Source organism: Erithacus rubecula, assembly GCF_903797595.1.
Source record: "Erithacus rubecula genome assembly, chromosome: 2".
In the NCBI taxonomy this organism is placed as follows: domain Eukaryota; kingdom Metazoa; phylum Chordata; class Aves; order Passeriformes; family Muscicapidae; genus Erithacus; species Erithacus rubecula.
In genome coordinates, this window is record NC_136685.1 from 20081042 (window position 1) to 20103151 (window position 22110).

The 22110-nt window shown below is 35.0% G+C and overlaps 1 protein-coding gene across 3 annotated transcripts in view; it reads left to right on the forward strand.

The window, feature by feature from the left end:
* MYOM2 (myomesin 2) overlaps nucleotides 1–22110 on the forward strand; it is a 72520-nt gene that overhangs the window by 32904 nt on the left and 17506 nt on the right. For 2 of the 3 annotated variants that reach the window (XM_079297947.1, XM_079297948.1), the window contains 12 exons: nucleotides 1912–2095; nucleotides 5216–5390; nucleotides 6729–6850; nucleotides 7080–7100; nucleotides 8473–8660; nucleotides 11121–11247; nucleotides 15417–15595; nucleotides 15762–15876; nucleotides 16442–16598; nucleotides 16691–16797; nucleotides 18182–18226; nucleotides 18705–18841. In XM_079297947.1, coding sequence (XP_079154073.1) covers nucleotides 1912–2095; nucleotides 5216–5390; nucleotides 6729–6850; nucleotides 7080–7100; nucleotides 8473–8660; nucleotides 11121–11247; nucleotides 15417–15595; nucleotides 15762–15876; nucleotides 16442–16598; nucleotides 16691–16797; nucleotides 18182–18226; nucleotides 18705–18841 — 1557 coding nt within the window. The remainder of the gene's footprint in view (nucleotides 1–1911; nucleotides 2096–5215; nucleotides 5391–6728; nucleotides 6851–7079; nucleotides 7101–8472; nucleotides 8661–11120; nucleotides 11248–15416; nucleotides 15596–15761; nucleotides 15877–16441; nucleotides 16599–16690; nucleotides 16798–18181; nucleotides 18227–18704; nucleotides 18842–22110) is intronic. The other variant, XM_079297949.1, reaches the window with a different exon arrangement.

The window sequence follows — 22110 nt, forward strand, 5'->3', positions numbered from 1 at the left end:
TGGGCTTCATACCTGACCTCTAAAACACTTACAGGTCAAGCTATACTTAGTGTTTATGAATTATGCTTCTAGCATATGCAGCCTCTGAACAAATTTTCCAACAAGCATGACCCTGGTCTGCATTATACATTCAAAAAAAGTAATGAAAATTTTCATAGAAACAAGTATCTAGTTTTTGTTTATATGCAATAAAATATAATGCCTTTCTTGCATTTATTCCAAGTTACATATGTCTTCTCTGATCCATACATTTCAAGAATATTAAGGTATGGATTTTGAACCAGTTCTTGTCTTGGAAATACCTTATTAATTCCAGAATATGCAGAAATAGCCCAGATAAAAGGCTCAGAGGTAGATTTCCATTGAAAGGACACCTACACTTTCTTAGCTGAATTTCATTCTAAGAATGAATAGGAAAATATATATTATATGCTTGTTTTATGCAAATAAGTATATATAGCTCCAGAAACAGTACAGAGCAGTGTCAATGATGAAAAAAAAGTCTCAATTAAACATCAAATTTTCAGAAGGAAAGTGAGAATAAGGACTAAAAGCCTATTATTAGAAAAAAGAGGTTCATTGCATTAATGCATACCTGAATCTAAAATATTTTTACATAAATTATATGAACAGCTCAATCAGTTCATAGGTCAAAGTTTTTTTTGGCTTTGCACTGTTGTCTGTTAATTTGCAACATTTTCTAATTATTTTATTTCAAATAAAAAAGATTCAGTCCTGAAGGATAAAAATATATTTATAAAGCCTTCAAGAGACAAATAGACAAAATAGAAAAGAGTTTTCTATGCTCTCTTGAAATACATTTTTAACAGATAAATCAAATCAGATTGAAGAACAAAATGCAATGCTGATTCTTTGCAGAAAAAAGAAATTAATGTTTTTCATGGCAGGAAGTAAAATATATGGGAAAATAATATTTATTTTATATTTTGTAGTTTTCTATTATGAAGAAAATTGATGTTATATTTCTTTTTTCTGTTAAGAACACTAGGTGGGTTCAGTACCTATGAGAAAGATTTTGATATATGGACTCCAGCTGTTTACATTATTATTATTTGTCTATTGTAGGTGTCATTATATATAGGGTGGTTTCCAAGCACCCATGAAACACTGTTCCTCCTCTAAGAAATGCAGAGTCCATCAGATTTTGTTCTCAGATTTTCTGTTCCAAAATTTTATAAACATATAATTTGCATGCACCTATCTATGTACCAAGGAAAATTTCTTCAATCTATTTATTATGCATTTGGGTTTTATCAAAATTTCTGAAAGACTCCATGACTAATATTTGGTTAAACAATTTACATGGTAAATCTAATGGACACAGAGTTCTCTCAGAGTACTAACTTGCTGGCTCTCCTCCGTGTGCAATTGTGGTGATGATAAACTCAGCTGCTGCATTGAGAATGCTCAGAAGTAATTACTTCATTTGATAAATCTTTTAGGGGGACATGGCTTTACTCAACATAATAAATAAAGATAAAGTTGTGAGTGAAGTAACATTTCCCTCCCTACCTTTCTCTAGAATTTGGATAGGGGCTTGTTTGCTTGACTCCAAACCTTTGGGTGTTCACGTGAGTTTTGCAGGACATGAAAATAACTCTTTTGGGACCAATCACAGTTGACAGTCACAGAAAGTAGTCTGGCTGTATGTACAAGTGTGCATGTACTGAACTGGAGAGAGGCAAGGAGACAGTGAGCTCTTCAGACCTTTCTGTAGAGTAATGGAATGCACGAGCCGTAAGAATTTGCATATGTTTAAGTCAGGCATTTGAAAGTGATCCTTCTCTCATAGCTCTTAAATAAATTCATGACAGGATGCAATACAGCAATATGTTCACTTTTTGACAGTTCACAGAAATGATTCATGGCTTTTTTTGTTGTTTTTTGTAGTCTATGGTTGGCAGTGGAAGTTGGCAAAGAGTCAATGCGCAGGTTGCAGTAAAATCTCCTCGCTATGCAGTGTTTGACCTTGCAGAAGGAAAACCATACGTTTTCAGAGTGTTGTCAGCAAACAAAAATGGCATCAGTGATCCATCTGAAATCACAGAACCTATTCAACCACAAGATACTATTGGTAAGGTATTAATTATAAGGCATTAGTATTAAAAACCATAGATATGTTACAAATCAGGAATAGATAACTCTCATTAGATTAGTATAACTACAATAACAGGAGTCAACTTTCTTTGTGTCAGTTCTGTGGAAGATTTAAAAAAGACTAAGATGCTAAATTTTAGAGCCTTTCCTGAATTTTCCTATTGATCACAAGCCTTGCTAATGAAAACAATAATCAGTGTAAAGTTAAATTATTTTTAGTTATTCACTCTTCAGTGTTCTGTTAATATGTGACATCAAAAAATAGGTTAATCACTAACTTTGATAATGATATTTTCTGGCTCAGGTAATTATATACTACCCAATTCCCTACAGTTTTACTTAGATAAGGTAGCCTTTCATTTCTTTCTTAGTATTCTGAGTTGCAAATTACTGCTGGTGTACTATTCCTGTGTCATACAGATGAGTAGACTTCAGGGAAAGGGGAAGATACAACTACATATTCAGTGGTGATTTTCCAAATTAAAATGAAGTGTTTATCTTGGGGTCACATTCAAAACAAAAATGAAAATTTAGGGAGAGGCTATTCATCTTGTTTTTGAAATATGTGTTTTGTTTTCGCAGTTTTGCAGAAGCTACATATAGCAGCTTGATGTATTGATAACTGTCACCTTAAGTGCATATATGCTACTAGTACACCTTCCAGTAATTCACAAAATATTTACAGTATCTGATATACCATAGTTTAAAAATACAATCCATACTTTCAGCTTGATCTGTTACTACTTGATAAAGAAAAGCATCTTTTCATATATTCTTGATTTGATGTCTCATTAATGTATATAAATTATTTAAACCATCCAACATTCCCCAAGGTAGAGAAGAAAAACACTGTATTTATTGTACTTAGGACAGAAAATAAGTTATCCCTTAGGGGTTTATGCAATATCTTCTGCATAACTCACAGCTTTAAATACAGCACAAAGCAGAAGAATTTATTTTAAAGAGAAACTTCAGGAGTATTTTCAGAGACAGAGTTTATCACCCGAGCTAAAATATACCAGAAACACACTTAGTTGCCACACTTAGTGTCATTTGATATTCATAAGAGTGACTGAGGCACCTTCATGGGAAGAGCAATTACTGCACAGTGGTTATGGGTACCTTATGAGCAGAAACTAAAAAATGGTTGGGTATCCTAGGTCATTCTAAATGACACTTTAAATGATGCAATTTAATTGAGTGGTAAAAGAGAATTCAGTGTTATATTAAAATCTAAATTTAGGTGTTTCCATGTAGGTATCTGCAGGTGCAGTAGATGCCTCTGCTCTGACTGTGGCAATTAAAGCCTGGATTATGGCTGCTGTTGTCATAAGTTGCCCCATGTCTGTTTGGGCTGAGATGAATAATTTTCAGAGCCCTACCAAGCACTGATGGAAGGCTCAGTTTAACTGGCTAAAGAGACATCCTTTTCAAATGCTTACAATTTGCCATTCCAGAGGACTGTGGTATCTCCAGAGTTGTATCTGACAACGCCATGAAGAAGTGACAGATGATCCAAAATTAACTTATTTGTGTAACTGAGTTAAGCCATAGCTCTTTGACTATAGCATTAGCTCAAGAATATGTGCTTGTAGACACACATAAAAGCCTAAATGTAGGTACATTTATGAGCCTGAATACATTTGATCTTGCAAATTTATTGCATAAAGTACAGTAGTGTGTAAGTATTAGTTTTAATATTGAAAGACTAAGTGGAAAACATGCTGGCTTTCTTTTGTTTCATGCTGCTTGCATTTCTCTGCAATATTCATCTGAGGAAACTAAAATACCTCCAAAAAGGCAGTACTGGGTGCCTCTCTTAACCTGTCATGTTAGGCTGAGACATTGCTTTAGTTTCTCATACCATGAAAGCTCAGATAGATTTTTATAGTGTACAGACTGTGTATTGGTTCTTACTAAGAACCGTGAGGGCCATGGATCTCAATATTTCCATTTGGATCTCAATATTTCTGGTTCTCATCTGTTTAGATTAAACTGGCAACCAACTTTCTTTACATGTAAAGTAAACTGCATACTATGGCTCATTGGGAGAGAAGGTAGTCAACAGATTGAAGAAAGCTTTATCCTCTTTTTCTTGATGTTGTTGAGGTTGGTCCTGGAGTATTATTTCCCAGTTCTGGCTTCCTTTGTTGAGAGGGATGGTTGTAAAGTGGAGAGGTTCCTCTGTATGGCAACCGAGATGACTAGGGGATTAGAGATTGTGACCTATGAAGAGAGGTGTTTATTTAGTTTGAAGATTTACAAAGATGATGGTGTCAAACTTCTCAGCATTGTGAAATGACAAGCTCATTCTGGAAATACTCTTTTAATGAGAAAGATGCAATGTGCAGGTCAGCTGTGAAATCTCCATTGCCAGAAGGTTTCAAGACTGGTACAAATCCATGACTGACACCCTTGGTTAGTGTTAGGGATGATCTCACTCACAGTGAGGGTGGATGGGCTAGATGAACCCCAGAGACCCCTTCCAGGCAATGTCCCCATGTTTCTATGACACTCATCTAGCTACTTTTAGATAAACTTCTGGGCTTCAAATATATATGCTTAAAGTTGCCCTGAAAAGCTCATATTTTTGGAATTGGGGATGTCATTAATTAACTGTAAGACAGTATTTCTTAATCCTCATATTATATCTCTATAGTTCATGTGCATTTCTTACTGACACATTAATGCTACAGGGACATAAGCTATACACCAACCTCTTATTTGAGAGAGAAATTTGAGAGTGTAAATTTCATATCTGTATGCTTTTATCCACACTCATATTTGAAAATCTATATTCCTATAATTGATTATCATAAAACCGAAGTAAAATAATTTAGGCAAGGAGACTCACAGCTTAGAGCATTCTGAGAAAAAAATAGAAAAAATATATATTTATATACACATATATATGGTTATCTAGACTTAGAGTGAAAAAAATATTAAAATATATATCATATAAAAATATTAACATAGTAGGTATAGTCATAGCTGTAGTGATTAAATATGGTCAAATTATACAGTGTTTCATCTAGTTCAAATTACTTCCATTTTTGTGCATTTTATAATAGTATATGTTTTTATCTTTTTTTCTTAGTTTTGCCATCGGCACCTGGCCAGGTGGTGGCCACAAGGAATACAAAAACCTCAGTTGTAGTTCAATGGGATAAACCAAAACATGAGGAGGATTTATATGGCTACTACATTGAATATTCTGTGGTGGGATCAAATCGCTGGGAACCCAGTAACCATAAACCTATTAAATATAACAGGTAATGATAATATTTCTGTATTTTTGGGAAGTTTGAAAACTGAAGGATATTTTAAAGACATTTCATGTGTTAAGCCATAGGGTTATAATTGAAGGAAAATATTGAATGTATGTGAAGAAAAACAGTCTGCAGACTCTCAGAGCCAAGATTTCCAAATCACAGGGCAATTCTCCTTACCATTGCTTTCTTTTTTTTTTTTTTTTCTCCATGAAGAAGTGGGTTTTTTTTCTATTCCACGGCTTTGAGTTTTAAAAGCAGGTTCTAGAGACGTGATTCTGAGACTCTTGGACATAAGTAAGTGCAAAATATGCCCTTTTTAAGTATGAAATTTTTTGTGGGGTAACAGAGCTGATGAGGAAGAGTATGAGAAAGAAGAGGGAATTCTAAAGCTTTATCATTGTTCATGAATAACAGAGGAAAATAGCATTTCTGCTATAAATATGGTGGTGAAAGTGCTTTGGCAGCTGACACTATTGTGTAGGAAACCAAGGGTCCCTTTTCAGAAACATCAGAGCTCCCTGATCTGTTACATCTCTGGATAAAGGACAGTAGACCCTGTTTGCTTACTCACTCCTGAAGATATCAAACTCCATGATGGGATGCTTCAAGCAATTTCCCCTGTGAAAAATCATACTTACTTTTTTTGGAATCAATCACCAAATGCAAAGTTTAGATTTGTACTTTGTATTTGTAGTTTGTATTTTCTAAAACAAGCATGTAATTTTGTGTAGTGTATTATGTCAGTCATTAACTAAGTGACTTTGTATTCTGATGGGTTTTTCCTTTCACATAGTCAAGAAATTTGATCAAAGGAAAAGTAGAGACCAATTTTGGTCAAAGGGGGTTGGGAAATCACAAAAATAAGAAAAAACATTTCATTTTTTCATATGTGAACACATCTTTTATGATAGGGTAGCTCTGAGTATTTTATTTAGTACAGTCATACCTAGAACCTCAGATCAAAACTGAAAACCATTTTTGTTAATGACTATAAAGCTACAGTGGAAAATACGGTTCCTTCCCAGAATTGATTAGAATTTTGCAAGCCAAAGTTCAGAGGGAATATATTATATTTTATCTGACTTCACCTGCTAGAATCAGTACTAACAATTTGATGAGTTCTGATGTAGATTTTTGCTACAGTGTCCCATGCAGTTACATTGTACTACACCATGCCATTTTATTACATTTCCCTCTTGGAAATATTTTCCTTTGTGAAGCACTCAAGAAGTTGAGCTTTTTAATTGATACAACAATTTCAAGTTGCAGCATAAAATGTATATATTTACACACCACTAAAATATGTACCAATGTGTGATGCTATCTTTCTTACCCCAGGTTTGTTGTCCATGGTTTGGAAACTGGAGAGCAGTATGTGTTCCGTGTGAAAGCTGCCAATGCTGTGGGACTGAGTGAAAACTCCCAGGAGTCAGAGGCTGTGACAGTGCAGGCAGCCCTTAGTAAGTGTCATCCTGTGGAACTCAGGTTCTTTTTTCCAGAATGAAAACCACATTTTCAGCAATCATCACTTCTGGTCCGATTTCCCCAGCAGATTGCCCTCTACCTCTTGGAGAAGACCAGTAGACACACTTGTGAGAAATAATCTCCTAAAAGATTTATAATTCAGGGTAGTCAACAGAAAGTAAATTTGTATGTTACTGACAAAGTTACTCTATTTGACTTTTTTAGGAGGAAGTGTGTCTCATATGGGTAGGTGTGCATGGACACTTGCACATTTATCACCACAATGTTGTAAATGCACTTGCACCTATTTGTCACTGTGTGCTTTGGAGATGAGGGTTGCATGGGCTATACCACCAAACACAGAGCACATGGATCTTACACACTTATGGGATGTGGATGGCTTTTATTCATTTTTGTAGACTTTATGAGAATTTAGCAGGACTATTCATAGATGACTTAACATCAGCATGGCCAGAATCTTTCTGTAGCATTATTTTAGGACTATTTACAGGAGCCTTCTACAGTCATTATTTACCAAGAAGTGGCAGCAAACACAAGGCCACATTTTGAGACCTCCGAGTATGACACCATATCTGAAAAGAGGAAAAAAAAAAAAAAAAAGACTGAGAGTTCTGCTGATTATTATCAGTTTTCAAGGGGGTCACTAGTACAGCTACAAGATCAGAGAGTGCACTAAGGGCTTTGCAAATGTATTCTCTTCTGAATGAGGTAAGTCACATTATCTCAAGTTATACTGGTAATTCAACTGAAAGTATCAGATCAGCATTAGGGCCAGGTTTTAGCTGTACTGATTGAAACACCCCAGTGTCAGGAAAAGAGTATCTTTGGGCAGACTTTCAAGTATGGATGACAAATACAAAACTGCTTGTTTTGTATGGGTGCATGCCAGTAGGAGGGGACTAAAAAGATCAGAGAAAAAGTTTTCTTCATCCCTAGCAAGGTGCCTTGGTGACATTTCTGCTTCTGCCACAGAAGGGATTAAACCCATTCAAGTAACCTCATGAAGAACATTACGTTTGTGCCTCAACATAGGTTAGGCTACTGATAGTATAAGTATCTTCTATTCTTCCTAGGGCAAAAAGCAGTCACAGTCTGAATACAGCATATAATATCAGGATAATACAGGAAAATTGTGGTGGCCATAGATCAGTCAGTTATATTACTTAATTCCATTCAAGTTTATAATCTTTTTAATTTTTTTAGTAGATGATTATTACTGTATTCTAGTAGCATTTGAGCAGCTTCTTGTTTTTTCTTACTAGGAAGAGATTTTCTGACCCACTTAAATCTTTTAGCATAATTTTGGGTCTGGAGACCCTTGCTATTAGACCTTACTTTTTACCTGCAAAGATCATCTATTCTTCTTTGCTACCATCTGAGAGGGCAAAATGTTAGGAAGATGTTTTAAAACCTTCCATGTTTATATCTGGTGATAAAATGAATGTTGGTTAGCAACTTTACAACTACTTTACTATCATTATGCAGCTTAGAGCAGTATGATGCAGAAAATTGAAACAATATAAAAAATGCTAAGCAGCTTCTACACTGCAGTGTTTTAGTCTCTGTCCTAACTCTCAGGTTGCTTATTGTCTTGTAGCTTGCCCTTCATATCCTCATGGCATCACTCTTCTGAACTGTGATGGGCATTCAATGACCCTTGGCTGGAAAGCACCAACATACAGTGGAGGTTCACCAATCCTTGGTTATTACATGGATAAACGGGAAGCTAACCACCAAAACTGGCATGAAGTCAATTCTGCCCTTATTACCCAGACCATTTATACGGTTTGTATTTTTTGATCATAATATTTTTGGAGTTGATTTGAATCTTTCTTTGTTTTTTGTTTTTTTGGTTTTTTTTCCAGATAAATTATTTAAATGCTCACTTCAACAAAACTAGGCACTTCTGTTCTGTGTGCAACAATGTTAAACCTGGACTAAAGAATCAGTTCCATCCCCTACTATGAAATTCTAATATGAATAATTCTATTCAGATAAGAATTTTTTTCAGGGAAAAGTGTGAGGCACATTTTTCAGAAGAAAAAAGATTATTTATAAAATGTTCCACAAGCTATTTTCATTAATGATCACTGTATACATCACCATAATAACAACATACTGAGAAAGGATACAAACATTTAGCAGGACAGATAACTACTCTCTGTGGAACTGGAGACTGGTAAATTAAATGGAGATGGATTGAGAAAAGAAAATATAACTGTCCCTGTTCTTATTCTCCAAATCTGCCTTCAACTGAAAAAGCATGTATATTAATGAACTCAGCCCTATATCTCATCACCTCCTTCAAAGAGTACCAGTTTTGAAACAAATTGCTTCTTGTTGAACTTGCAATATATTAAATGTTTCTTAAAATAGGAAAATTTGGATGTGAATTTCCATGAGGAAAAGTTAGGGAAATAAGATATAGTAAATAATCAATAATGTGCTGCTTTTAAAATTAAATAACAATCAGATTTTACTCACTATTACTTAAAATCTTATTTCTGCAAGTCAGCAAATTTCCTGTAAACCCTAGGGCAAAGGGAAGACTTGCAGGTGTTTGACATTGAAGTAGAAGACAATGCAGATGAGCTGAAGAAGAATGTTTCATGCTTAGAAGGCAGGCAACAATACTCAGATGCTTTTGTGCTTCTGACTGATTCTGTGACTGGCATCTGACATCAGACAGAGCAAGGATGTTGAGAAATAAAAGGGACAGGTAGGATAGGCATGAAAGGGCAGTACTAAGCAATGCTTTCCACATATTTTTATTTTTAATGCATTTGCAAACAAATGAGTTATGTAAATTAGGATCCACTTTTGAGAATTTAACTAGATATTTAAGTGTCAATCCTGCCAGTAACTGTATTTATGCCTAAAGGTGCATCTTCCTACATTACTTTGAATGACTAGATTCTGAAATACTGATGGGAAATAAAACCAAGACAGCTTTTAGTAGCACAGAATATTTTATGACATACTGCAAGCAGAGAATGCCCGAGATATTCAGTGCAGCACTGGGAAATCACTAAAGGTTTAAACTGCTCTGATTAAATAATTCTGTGAGAACCCCACAAATATTCTTTCCCTTAATAACCTGGGATTTCAAAACAATTTTTACAGGCTGACCTGTTATTCTGTCTTGTGGCTTGTATGAAGCTCCTAGTCTTGAGGAAATTATATCTAAATTATTTTATTGCCTAACTTTTCTGTGATACCTTGTTTGCTTTGGTCTTGTATTTGATGCTACCCCATATGTTTGTTACCCTCACGTGTTTTTTATTGTTAAAAAAATGACACCAAAATAGTTTTTTATTTCATATTTTCAAACTATTTATTAATGAAAAACTGTTTGGCATCTCCACTAGGAGTACTAGTCTCAGCTGTCTCTCTTGAGACATTTGATTAAATATAATTGTGGGAAAATCATGGAGAGGTATCAGGTGTAGAAGACTTGTTTTTTTGTATTTAGGTGTTTTAAAAGGAGGACAGAAGAGGGCTGCTGACATGAGCTGTTCTGGGTGTCAAGACATTCATGTGTTTTAGTCCTCTACTTTGATCTCAAAATCTGACATGCTGGTGTGGAGTTGTGCTCATTAGATAAATCAGAGTTCATTTACCAGGGATGTTTGCAGAGGAATATTATGGATTCTGCTCATCCCTTTACCAGTGCTTAGTTTCTCACTTTGTAATGGTACAAACATCAAGAGAAAGATTCGTACAAGCCACAAAACACTGAGAGGCTCTTTCCTGGAGTTATATCAGCACATTGTTGAACTAATTATGTTGTTTTTCTTTTAGTTTTCTATCATTTCCTTTTCTTTCCATGTCAGTCCATTGTGACCTTTTTAAGCAACACACAATTTAAACTCTTGCTTAAGTGAATGGCTGTGGACAGCCATTCACAAGCAATGCAAGAAGGTATTTAATTTTAGAACACGCACCCATAAGTATCTGCTAGTGATCATTCATGGATTGGACTCCTTTAACCTTTGCTCTAAGCTCTTACAACTTTTCATGCCAATATATGGATGCTGTTATTCATAGATTATGTGACTGAAATGTGGACACATAATATAGAACTCTGCAGTGTGTTTGGTTTAAGAGGAAAATCTTCAAATTAGACCTTTCAGCATGGCAGTCAGGCCTGGTACTTAATTAAATAATGTTTATATTTGAGTATTTATTAAATTAATGTAAATCATGGCTTTTGATATATTGAATTGTTTTCTCAAATTAAAAAAGGTAGAGGATTTGATTGAAGATGCATTCTATGAATTCAAAGTTTCTGCTGCAAATCTGGTTGGAATAGGTCAACCTTCAGATCCTAGTGAGCATTTTAAATGTAAAGCCTGGACTATGCCAGAACCTGGTAAGTATTAATTCTTCATGAATCTCAAAATCCTTAAAACACAGCCACAGAGTTCTGCAGGATGTCTTTTGCTTAATTTCTTCCATAGTACCTGTTGAGATTGCCCTTGCTTCTGTAAAAATTATCTCCATGCCTCCAATGATGGCATTGAGTCTCCTGGGAAACAGATTACCTTTACTTAGCTTGTTGAGTGTCCCTTTCCTTCACTGCTCTCACCATCTCTGAATAATGTTGAGCCTTTATGTGTTTCTATCACCTCTTCAAGCCTACAAGCTCCACCTCACCCTCATCACTTGTACAAAATCTCTGCACCATAAATGCAGTCTATTAAGAATATTCCTGGAGTTTCAGACTCCAAAACTATGTTAGCTTTCAGTCATAAATAACACATAAGAGGAGCCTGTTTCTTGACAGTAGAGACAAATGGCACAGCTAGTCTTCTATTCTCAAATAGTGTGCCCATGTATGTGTGTTTTCCCTAGATTGTACCTAGGGGTTACCTGAGAGATTATTGTTAGCCAGGTGTTAGAACAAATGTGCTAACAAACACACAGTAGGAATAACTCTGCACCAATACTCAAACCCTGTGTTTAGGCTGTCTGTAGTTTGGCAGTGTAGATGTAGCTGAAGAGTATTAATTGCAATTATAAGTACTATGAATTTGGGACCCTCACCGAAAGGAAGTTAATCTGTAACCTACCTCATGTGAGCATATAAATTTGTTATGTAATACATAACATATAATACATATTCTATGTATATATGCTATATTTTAATATATGTTTTATATAATATTTTAAATATAAAAATGGTAAAAATCTAAAGAATTATTCCCCCACAGCAATATTCAAGGCCCATAAATATGCTATAAATGTACTTTTGAAGGTCCATTCTTATTATTTTATAACACTGTAACACCATTACCCATACTGAAAAACACATTTGATGAAGCTGTTTCTGATGTCTGGGCTGATTTGCTTAAACAAAGTGTGTCACAAATACAGGCCATAGTGAAAACACAGGGGCCTACCACTTTAAAATATTTCTACCTTCTTTTCCTGCAAATGCTGTAAAATACTGCTGTGTTGTTATATTGAATTCTATATATGACACTGAGTTTTGGTATATACCTAAAAATTCATTCTAATACTTGTTTATGCCATCAGGAGCTGTCTGACACCTAAAACATCTGTTCTGAGCATAAATATTCACACCATTACTTTCTCACTAAAGAAAAAAACCCCCACAAACCTCCTAAATTCGGAATTTTAAAACTATCTAAATTATTAGTGAGGTGGAATAATAAGGCAGGGAAATTTCAGTTTTCTTTCCTATGCTAGGCAAAAGGTAGTTCTTACCTGGAGCAAGAAAAAATTTGATAAGATCATGGAATTGTTTATGAGGACAGAATCTCAAATCTAATCCATCTGCTTGCTCACTTGCAGGTTACCTATACCTATCTCCTTGACAGAGGCTTATCTAATATATCTTTAAAGTCTTCTGCTCATGAAATGTCCAGGTTCTTTGAACAAGATCCATTCCTAATCTTGCTATATTTGCAGTTTGAGTTTCTCTTACATTCCTGAATCTTTCTTCCTGCAAACTTCCCTATAGATCATATATTCCCTATTGTTAATGAAAAATGTTTTTGCTCTTCTTCTTTCTCTAGTGGGTTCACTTCTTTGAATGGCAGTGCATAAACTGGAGACACAACTCCAAACAAATTTTCAGTGCTGAGTAGAGTAACTGTAACTCCACCTCTCGCAAGTTGTTTGCCTTCTTAAAAATCCCCCTTTTTGCCCTCTAAAACAAAAATCACATTGTTAAGTTCCAAGTTAGTTCCTTTAAATGCCCATATTCTTTGTTGAAAAGCTGTTTGTCTTTATGTTTTCTTAGCTTAATTCTTCAGAGCTCATAAATCTTACCATATGGATTTATATGGTTATATGACAAACAGCCAATAATAAAATGGTTAATCTCATGACCTTAACTCACTTCACTTTAATTATATTTTCTTATAATCTCATAATGTTTAGTGTAAATGCATCATTATTTGAACAATTATTTTTTCTTATAGAAATTATTTACAATTTATGCTCTCTACAATGCTTTCAAAACATCATTGACATTATGTGGTGTGCAAAGAAGTAAAAATTATCCTTCATTTTAAATGACAGATAAAGAAATAAATTAAAATGTGTTTTCAGAAATGGAAATGGAGAGAGTGAAATTTCCATAATGAACAATCTGACCTTTTTAGTGCCTGGCTGATTACGTTTTTCTCATTATTATATGAGTTGAATGGACAGTATTGCTTGCCTCCTGCTTAAAAATCCCCCCTACAGGCAAAGAACATTGCCCATCCCACCAAAAAAAAAATCCTCAAAACTCTGAACCTCTTAAATATTTCACAAGCTTTTTTTAAAGTGCATTTTTAAACATGGCAATAATGAAAATAAATAGTTGAGATTTAAGACTGGGAGAAAGAGCCTGACCCTCTTCTCTGATGGACTAAAGATATTGAAAAACTAATGTAATTTGACTGCAATATACTCCCCATGTCAACACAATATTCTTCCACCTTTTCATACAGAAGAAAGGTTTCCTTAGAAAGGCCAAAACCTTTTGCAGGATTTCCAGCACAAGTGATGGATTCATTGCCCAGAGTCCATAATTACTTCATTCTTCCACAGAACTTTAGTCTTAGGTGTCTCTGTGAGTTTCTGTGAGTTAGCAATGATAGTTAATGGATTATCTTACATTGCTTTAAGTAAAAATAAATGTCTGTCTATTCTCAGACTCCTCAGAATAGAACATGCTTCATTACACTTTTCCTTCTACTGTCTAGATTTCTATTGGGTCCATTTGACAGTGGATTTTTAATTATCTGTGGATATATAGACATTCAGATTGGGATTTTTAAAGAACCCTGAGGAAGGGTTTTAGGTTCCTTGAAAATGGAAGTTTTTCTATGAGAAATCTAATGTTTATCCTTATTAGGATATTTAATATATTACTTTTCTGAAATGTGTTTATCCACTTTGGAGAAAAACTTTTCGAATTTTTTTTCTTTCCCCCAGTGTGTTTACTGAATATTATCCTTTACAAATTTTATGTTCATTCATCATTGGTTAACATCATGTAGGCTTAAATGGCAATCAGATTTATTTGTGAGGTTTTCCACTCCCTTTTTTACTTATTATTTTAAATTATGTGTTGTAGGGCAAATTGATATCTTGAAAACTGTGTCAAGTTAAACATTAAGTCTTGAGCTTACCTTGCTTTACATCTGAAGCACAAGGAGCATGCAACATAATTTGACTGAGTATGAGTATTCTGTCATGAGTGTTTGACTGTGGTAGGAAACTTATATGATTATGCCTTTACATTTATATTTATTTATTAGTGTAAATAAATATCAGGAGTATAGTGTAAATAATTATCAAGAGCATAGTAAAAAACTAATTGTTATAAGTTAGACTGAATGGCGCTTCAAGAGTTAGGTGAAGGAGAAGGAAAGTATAGTAGAAGGAACATAACCTTAAACTCTCACTTATTTGTAGAGTGTCAGGGTATTTTTGGTTTAATTTTTCTTCTAATAGATATCATTCATCCTGAGAAGTTCCTATTGGCTGGAGCTATCCAGCTCACAATAAAAATTCTTCTCTCAGGGAACAAGAAGGCTGATCCAAAGTCTCTTGGTGCCACTGGATTTTGGTTTACTTTGAAAGATCATGGCCAATGTATACTAATGAAAAGATAAAAATCCTGATGTTAAATTATTAACCTGAATCAGGCTCAGTGAAGCAACTTTGATGTGAGGCTGGTGAGTTAAATAATAGACAAGAAGCCTCTCTTGCATGTTGGAAAATCTTAAACTGAATGGATTTTCCACATGATTAACTTAACCTTAAAAAGAGTTACTGAGATCTAGCTAAGAAAGTATGCTTCAGAATACTAATGTCACTCACTATATAAGAGAGGTGTTTCTGTATACAGCCATGAGGGGAAAATGACCTAAATGCTACATATACCAGGTGTATTGTAAAGGATGAGATTTTTGGAAGAAAGTACAGTCAAAATTATAGCAATATATTTCAGCCTCTACAGGGACAGCTTGCAAAGCTTAATTATATTGAAATAAATTTCCAATATTTGAAACATTTTAGGTCCTGCCTATGGTCTAATGATATGTGAAATTAGAAATACTTCACTAGTTCTTTTGTGGAATGCTCCTGTGTATGAAGGCAAAAGCCCTATCACTGGGTATTTTGTGGACTATAAAGAAGTAGATGCAGAAGACTGGATCACTGCTAATGAAAAACCTACTCCAAAGCGTTATTTTAAGGTAATATTTTTATTAATTAATACTAATAGAAAACTGAGTACTAGATGTTCTGATCGAGTATAAAAAAGATGTTTTTGAACTTCAGCTTCCGCTAATACCTTCATACGAGTAAACAAAATAGTTTAGATTGTTTTTTAAATTGGCTTTGCCCTTTATCTTGTTTAAGGTCACTGATTTACATGAGGGTCATACCTATGTTTTCAAAGTTCGTGCAGTGAATGATGCTGGGGTAGGCAAGTCATCTGAGATATCTGAACCAGTGCTTGTTGAGGAACGCCCAGGTAACATGAACTGTTTAATCTCCTGTTTCTAAAATACTGAAATACTTGGCATTGAGTTAAATCAACCTTATTTGATATTATATCACATGTAAGTAGTTAAAGAATTAAGAAGCTCTTAGCCTTAAAAATTAAATTAAAAAATCATGTGGATACAAGGCAGTGATCAGAATTTTTTTCCTTTACTTACTATTTGAGTTATTTGATAATCATTCTGATTTTTATTCTAACAAAGGTGCTACTTGTCGTGACGACATATTTATTAAAGATCCAGGAATGATAATTAAATTGGTTTGTTTAAGCATTCATGTCCTCTCATGTTCAGTTATATCTTATCCATTTGTTTCTCAATAAGCATTTATTAGTATTATCATTCCTTTCTTGCATGTAGAGTAAGAAACTAACTAGCATGTGATGCTGAGTCAGCATATGACATAAATCTGCTTTAAGATCTGCAAATACAATCAGTATCTTTTAGGACAAAATAGATGTGGGCTTTAGTAATTTATGATTTGCACTTTGACAGAAAAATGCAGTCTTGACATTTGAGTTGATTCCTATTTTGCAGGAACAAAAGAAATCTATTCAGGTGTGGATGATGAGGGTAATATTTACCTGGCTTTTGACTGCAAAGAAGCAACAGATGCATCTCATTTTGCATGGGGTAAATCTTATGAGGAGATTGAAGATTCTCATAAGTTTAAGATTGAAACAGAAGGAAATCAGTAAGTCATGCCAATCTACCAAAGGAAATCAGTAAGTCGTGTTAAAAATGTGATAACCAGCTAATTATATTCTTCTTCATTGGTGGTTTTAGTTCTAAGCTGTACTTCAAAAATCCTGATAAATCAGACTTGGGAACTTACTCTATCTCAGTTAGTGACACAGATGGGGTTTCCTCCAGCTTCGTTATGGATGATGAAGGTAAGGTCCTTACAATTTCAAATCTTTCTTCACTGTATCACCTCAAGTGCACTAAAAATTGCCCAAGGAAAAAAGAATAGAACCCTACAACTTTTGCATTATATCCTATGCATTAAAGAAAAACACAGAAGAACACACAACAGACTTTTTGTGATTACTTATTTTTCGGATTATCATAATGATAATAAAACTTCGAGCAACATTTTCTAGATAAAGATAAAAAATATGGTAAATTAGAATTGTTTTCCTTATGTTGGGATTATAATGATGTTTGTAAATATCCCTTACACTTTCAGTTGTTCTTGAGGCTCTAGATGCAGCTTCTTATAACCAAGATGCAGGAAATTAGTGAGAAAAATGAAAATACTTTAACAAGGTCTAAATACACTGGGTTAAATTATTGTTTGGCTTATTGTAGCTATTTTGTTTCATTGGATTCACAATTAATGTGCTATTTTAGGTAAAATAAAAATTACTTTGGTGCTCTGCCTGGTTCCTCAAATAGTAAAATCCTTCTGCTTCTCAACCTACTAAGCCATTTAAGGAATCACAGTGAGAGCTGTCAAACCACCCTTTCCAATTAGGTGTTGAGAAGAAATCCATGTTCAGGGAAAAAACCCAAACCCAACCCAACCAACCAAACAAAAGCAGAAAAAAAATGTATCGGATTTTGCATCTTAACACTGAAAACCATCTTTTCACTGCTCATTTACTCTCTCAAAAGCAATAAATTCTCCTGTAATTTTGCTAAATCCTCTATCATGTCATAAATCCATGCTAATTTTCTCTGGTCTTTATATTATCTCTAAATTTGGAATTGACAGTAATGTTCATTTTCCAAATCTTTATTGGTAATGACTGTGGCAAATAGGATTAGTATGAAAGTCTAAAAAACAGAATTCTAGACTCTCACACAGCCTTCATGAGGATCTAATGCATTTACTGGAACTTTCTGTACTGTTTTCAGACTAACCTGAACTCAATCTTGTTTCCTGCCACAGTAAAACAAAATTTTAAGGAGCAGTATGAGAAAGGAAATCAGGGGATAAATGAACATTTACACTGCTTAGAAGCTATTGTTTCCCATCATTCTTTCATACTGCTATTTTTAGAGTTTAAAATAGTTTTTGGCCTTTGTTTAGATTCTCTTGCATAAGACAGTGTGCACTAAAATGCATGCAATAGGAACATTTGCTAAATCCATGTGTTAGAATTTATGTTTCCTAAATCTTATTTTTCAATCATTTCCTGAAGAGTTGTGTATTCATATACAAGATTAAGAAGATAATTTGCTGATGCTGATATTTACTTTTGTTGACACCCATTAGCTGTAGGTATTTTTCGGAATAAATTAAAACATGTAAATTTTTTTTTTTATTTTCAGAGTTTGAACGTTTGATGGCGTTAAGCTATGAAATAAAGAATCCAAGTAAGTTGATGATCTGATTCTATTAGACGCTTCTAGAAGGAATATAATTACATACTAATGACTGGAGTTCCAAAAAGATTCTTCCTGAGATAATGGCAACTTAATTTTTATGGCAGCCTAATTTACCATGGAACACCTTGCTTCCTTATCTTTTATTTTTTTTAGAAGAATATTAGTTGACATTGAATAAAATCATTGTTTCTAAATGTCTCTGAAGTTTAATAACAATGTATTAGAGATTGTTACTGGTCAAATCCTTACACAATGTACAAACAGTAAGCTGTAAATTCTCTTCTCCCTTTAAGAAATTAATTTAAAAATCAGCCAAAGGCTGCTTTAGAGGACTTTTCCCAGCGTAAAATTTAATTGATATCCAGAAATCCATAAATAATAGGGAATTACTAATATTTTGCTAAGATATACCTATTTCTCAAAAGATTTAATGAACTGTCAATTTTTGATTATTTTCTTTTTGCAGCAATACCACTGAAATCAGAATTAGCTTATGAGGTTCTTGATAAAGGAGAAGTTCGTTTCTGGATTCAGGCTGAAAGCTTATCTCCAGATTCTACTTTCAGATTTGTTATTAATGATAAAGAAGTCGAAAACAGTGAGGTAAGTACATAATGAATACCATTCATGAGTGATTTTGTTTAAGAGATCTGTAGGTTTCTATTGTTATCATAGAATCATGCAATCATTTAAGTTGGAAAGGACCCTTAAGATCATGATTCAACAGTTAACATGACATTGCCAAGTCCACCACTAACAATGTCCCTAAGTGACACATCTACTTGTCTTTTAAGTATCTCCAGTGATGGTGACTCAACCACTTCCATGGGCAGCCTGGTCCAATGCTTGACAATCTTTTCAGTGGAGATATTTTTCCTGATATCCAATCTAAACTCCCTCAACGCAATTTGAGGCCATTTCTTCTTGTCTTATTGCTTGTTACATGGGGGAAGAGACTGGTCCCCACCTGGCTACAACCTCCTCCAAGCTGGTGTAGATAACACTAGTGTTCTCCCCTGAGCCTCTTTTTCTCCAGGCTAAACCCCACCTTCATCAGCCATTCTTCACAGGGCTTGTGCTCCAGCTGTTGTCCTTCTCTGGACACACTCCAGCAGCTCAATGCTTTCTTGCAGTGATGAGCCCAGAACTGGACACAGGATTTGAGCTGTGGCCTCTCCAGTGCTGAGTACAGTCACTGCTCTGGTGTTCTGGCCACACTGCTGCTGACACAGGCCAGGATGCCATTGGCCTGCTTGATCTCACGGACACATGCTGATGGCTCATGATCAACCAGCTGCTGACTTGAGCCTCCAAGTCCTTTCCCGCTGGGCCACTTTCCAGAAACTCCTCCCCAAGCCTTGTTTAGACCCAAGGGCATGACCTGGCTCTTGGCTCTGTTGAACTTCATGCAATTGGTCTCAAGACATCTATTCAGCTTGTTGAGATATCTCTGCAGAGTCTTCCTACCCTCCAGCAGATCAACACTCCCACCCAGCTTGATCCTTCTAGATCATTGATAGGAGACATTAAACAGGACTGGCCCCACTGTTGAGCCCTGGAGAATATAATTTGTGATATCCACCAAATGGATTTAATTCCATTCACAACCACTTTGCCCCTGGCTGTCCAGTAAGGAGCATCCAAGCTATGAGCAGGCAGTTTCTCCACGCTATGGGAAACAGTGTTAAATGCTTAATTCCTGGTAGACAACATCCACAGCCCTTCCTTCACCCACCAAGTGGGCCACCCTGTCACTGACGGTCACAGGTCACTATAGCAGGACTTGCCTGTCACAAGCCCATGCTGGCTAGGACTGGTCCCTGCTTGTCCTGTACATGTTGCTTGGTGTCTCTCAAGATGTGCCACTTCTTAATATTCCCTGGCACTGAGATCAGGCTGACAGGCTGGTAGGTCCCTGGATGCTACAGTTTCCTAATATCATGTCATTAAAGTGTGATAATACCTGAAAAGAAGGCCAATCTATAACTCAAATATTTTTTGCATTATAGAGTAGTGGTATAGAGTGCAGAGTAAGCCTATTCATACTGGACAGAGTTGGACTATCCAAATTCATTTTTGGTAATTAGATGATCAATTGCCAAACAGAAGGAGAATTTACATACAGACCAATGTTAAGCACATATATTTTAGAAAAATAGCTCGAGAAAATGGCTGCTTCAAGTACAGTTTTGGATTCCAAACCAACAAGACATGCTGTTCCCAAAAACTCTGAGGCTGATATTACTACTTTTAGGTAGTAAGTCAAGTGGGTGGCACTTGACAATGCAGCAGTGTTCATAGACTTAAAATTTTTATATGGTATTGCTTTCTGTTTTGGTAGGGATTCACGTCCTGTGCAGCTGTTTGAAAGATTCAGTTTATTATTGAGAATGCAAATCCTGGTTTGGGTCAGAGAAGCTTTATCAGCATTTTTACACCATAGAAAAGCAAAAGGCATTTACTTTAATTACATATTGACAAGTGGAAGAAATATTTCTGAGTAAAATATTTCTGCTTTTCTTGCTTTGAGAAGTAATAAACCATAGCACTGAAAACCTGAATATTTGTGCCTAGGATGTATTGAAATGACAATACTCTGTCTTGGCAATGTTCATGGAACAGAAAGAGCTATTTTTAGTTTGCATATGTTTTGGAAGTGTTGACATCAGAGATAGTCTTGAAATGAAGCTGCATTATTTCACCTCTTTAATTAGTAACCCACAGGTGACATTTATGTTTGGAGACAGATGATATTTTTGTGGAAAGTCGCATAAAAGCCTAATATTTATGATGCCCATAAAATCATTGAACTTCATCTTGCTGCATAATGGCAATAGTTAGAAGCCTAATTGCACTCTAAAACCTGTCTGGAGACTGGGCTACAGTCACTGAACATGTTCAATAGACCATTATGCTGGTGAATTGTAGCCTGATTCTTGACATTGGCTGAAGTGATAAATTTTTCCTGCTAGGTCCTAACAGGGATTTTTTTGGTAAGATTTCAAAATAAGCTTAAAATGGAATGAACTCAGCCCCATTTACTGAGATTTAATTTGAATACTTTAATATTTTGTTTAATTAAAGTAGAAAAAAAGGTGTCATAAAGAATCAGATTAAAACATACACCTTGATTTTTTTTAAACTTTTCTGCTTCTGGCAAAACATAATTTAATGTTCTCCCTGGGAACTCATGAATTAAATGCCAATGTAGTCCTTGACCTCTGAGGGGAAGAGTCTGTAAGCAAGAATTTGATTTTTGCACATTGAAATTTGCAATTTCGATAGTTTAGGTAAGTTAATTAAGGCTCTTTTTAACCTTCCTCACTTGTCACCTTAACTCTTACAGATGAACTCTTACACAAGTAGATTTTCTACTTAATTTCCCAATTAATTCAATCTTGTCTTATTCTGTGACATCTTTCTTTCCACTATGGATGGGAAATAGTGTATCCAAGTTAACATGCATATCCCTTAAAAAATTATTATTCTGATCAATCTGTTAGCTGACTGCTTTTTTAATTCCACATCCTTTCTTTTTCTTCATCCTTCCATTATCCCATTAAGATTTAAAAGATTTATATATTTGAAAATGCCAGTACTGAATGCTAAATATCTTGACTGTGTGACACTGTTCTTCCAGACTTGTTATCCATGCAAGAGTGAGTCTGTTTTTGAGACTGGGCCAAGACACATCCCTTAAAACTAAAGGAGATATATCTGTGGGGTCATTCCTACTACCTTTGGATCTTAGGGGACTTAGAGGTTCTTCAATTTCAATAAGATACTAGAGAGCTGATAAGTGACATTTTTACTAGCCTTCATAAAGTTTCTTCTTTCTTCTCCATCCTTAAACTTTATCTGTTACTTTTGTA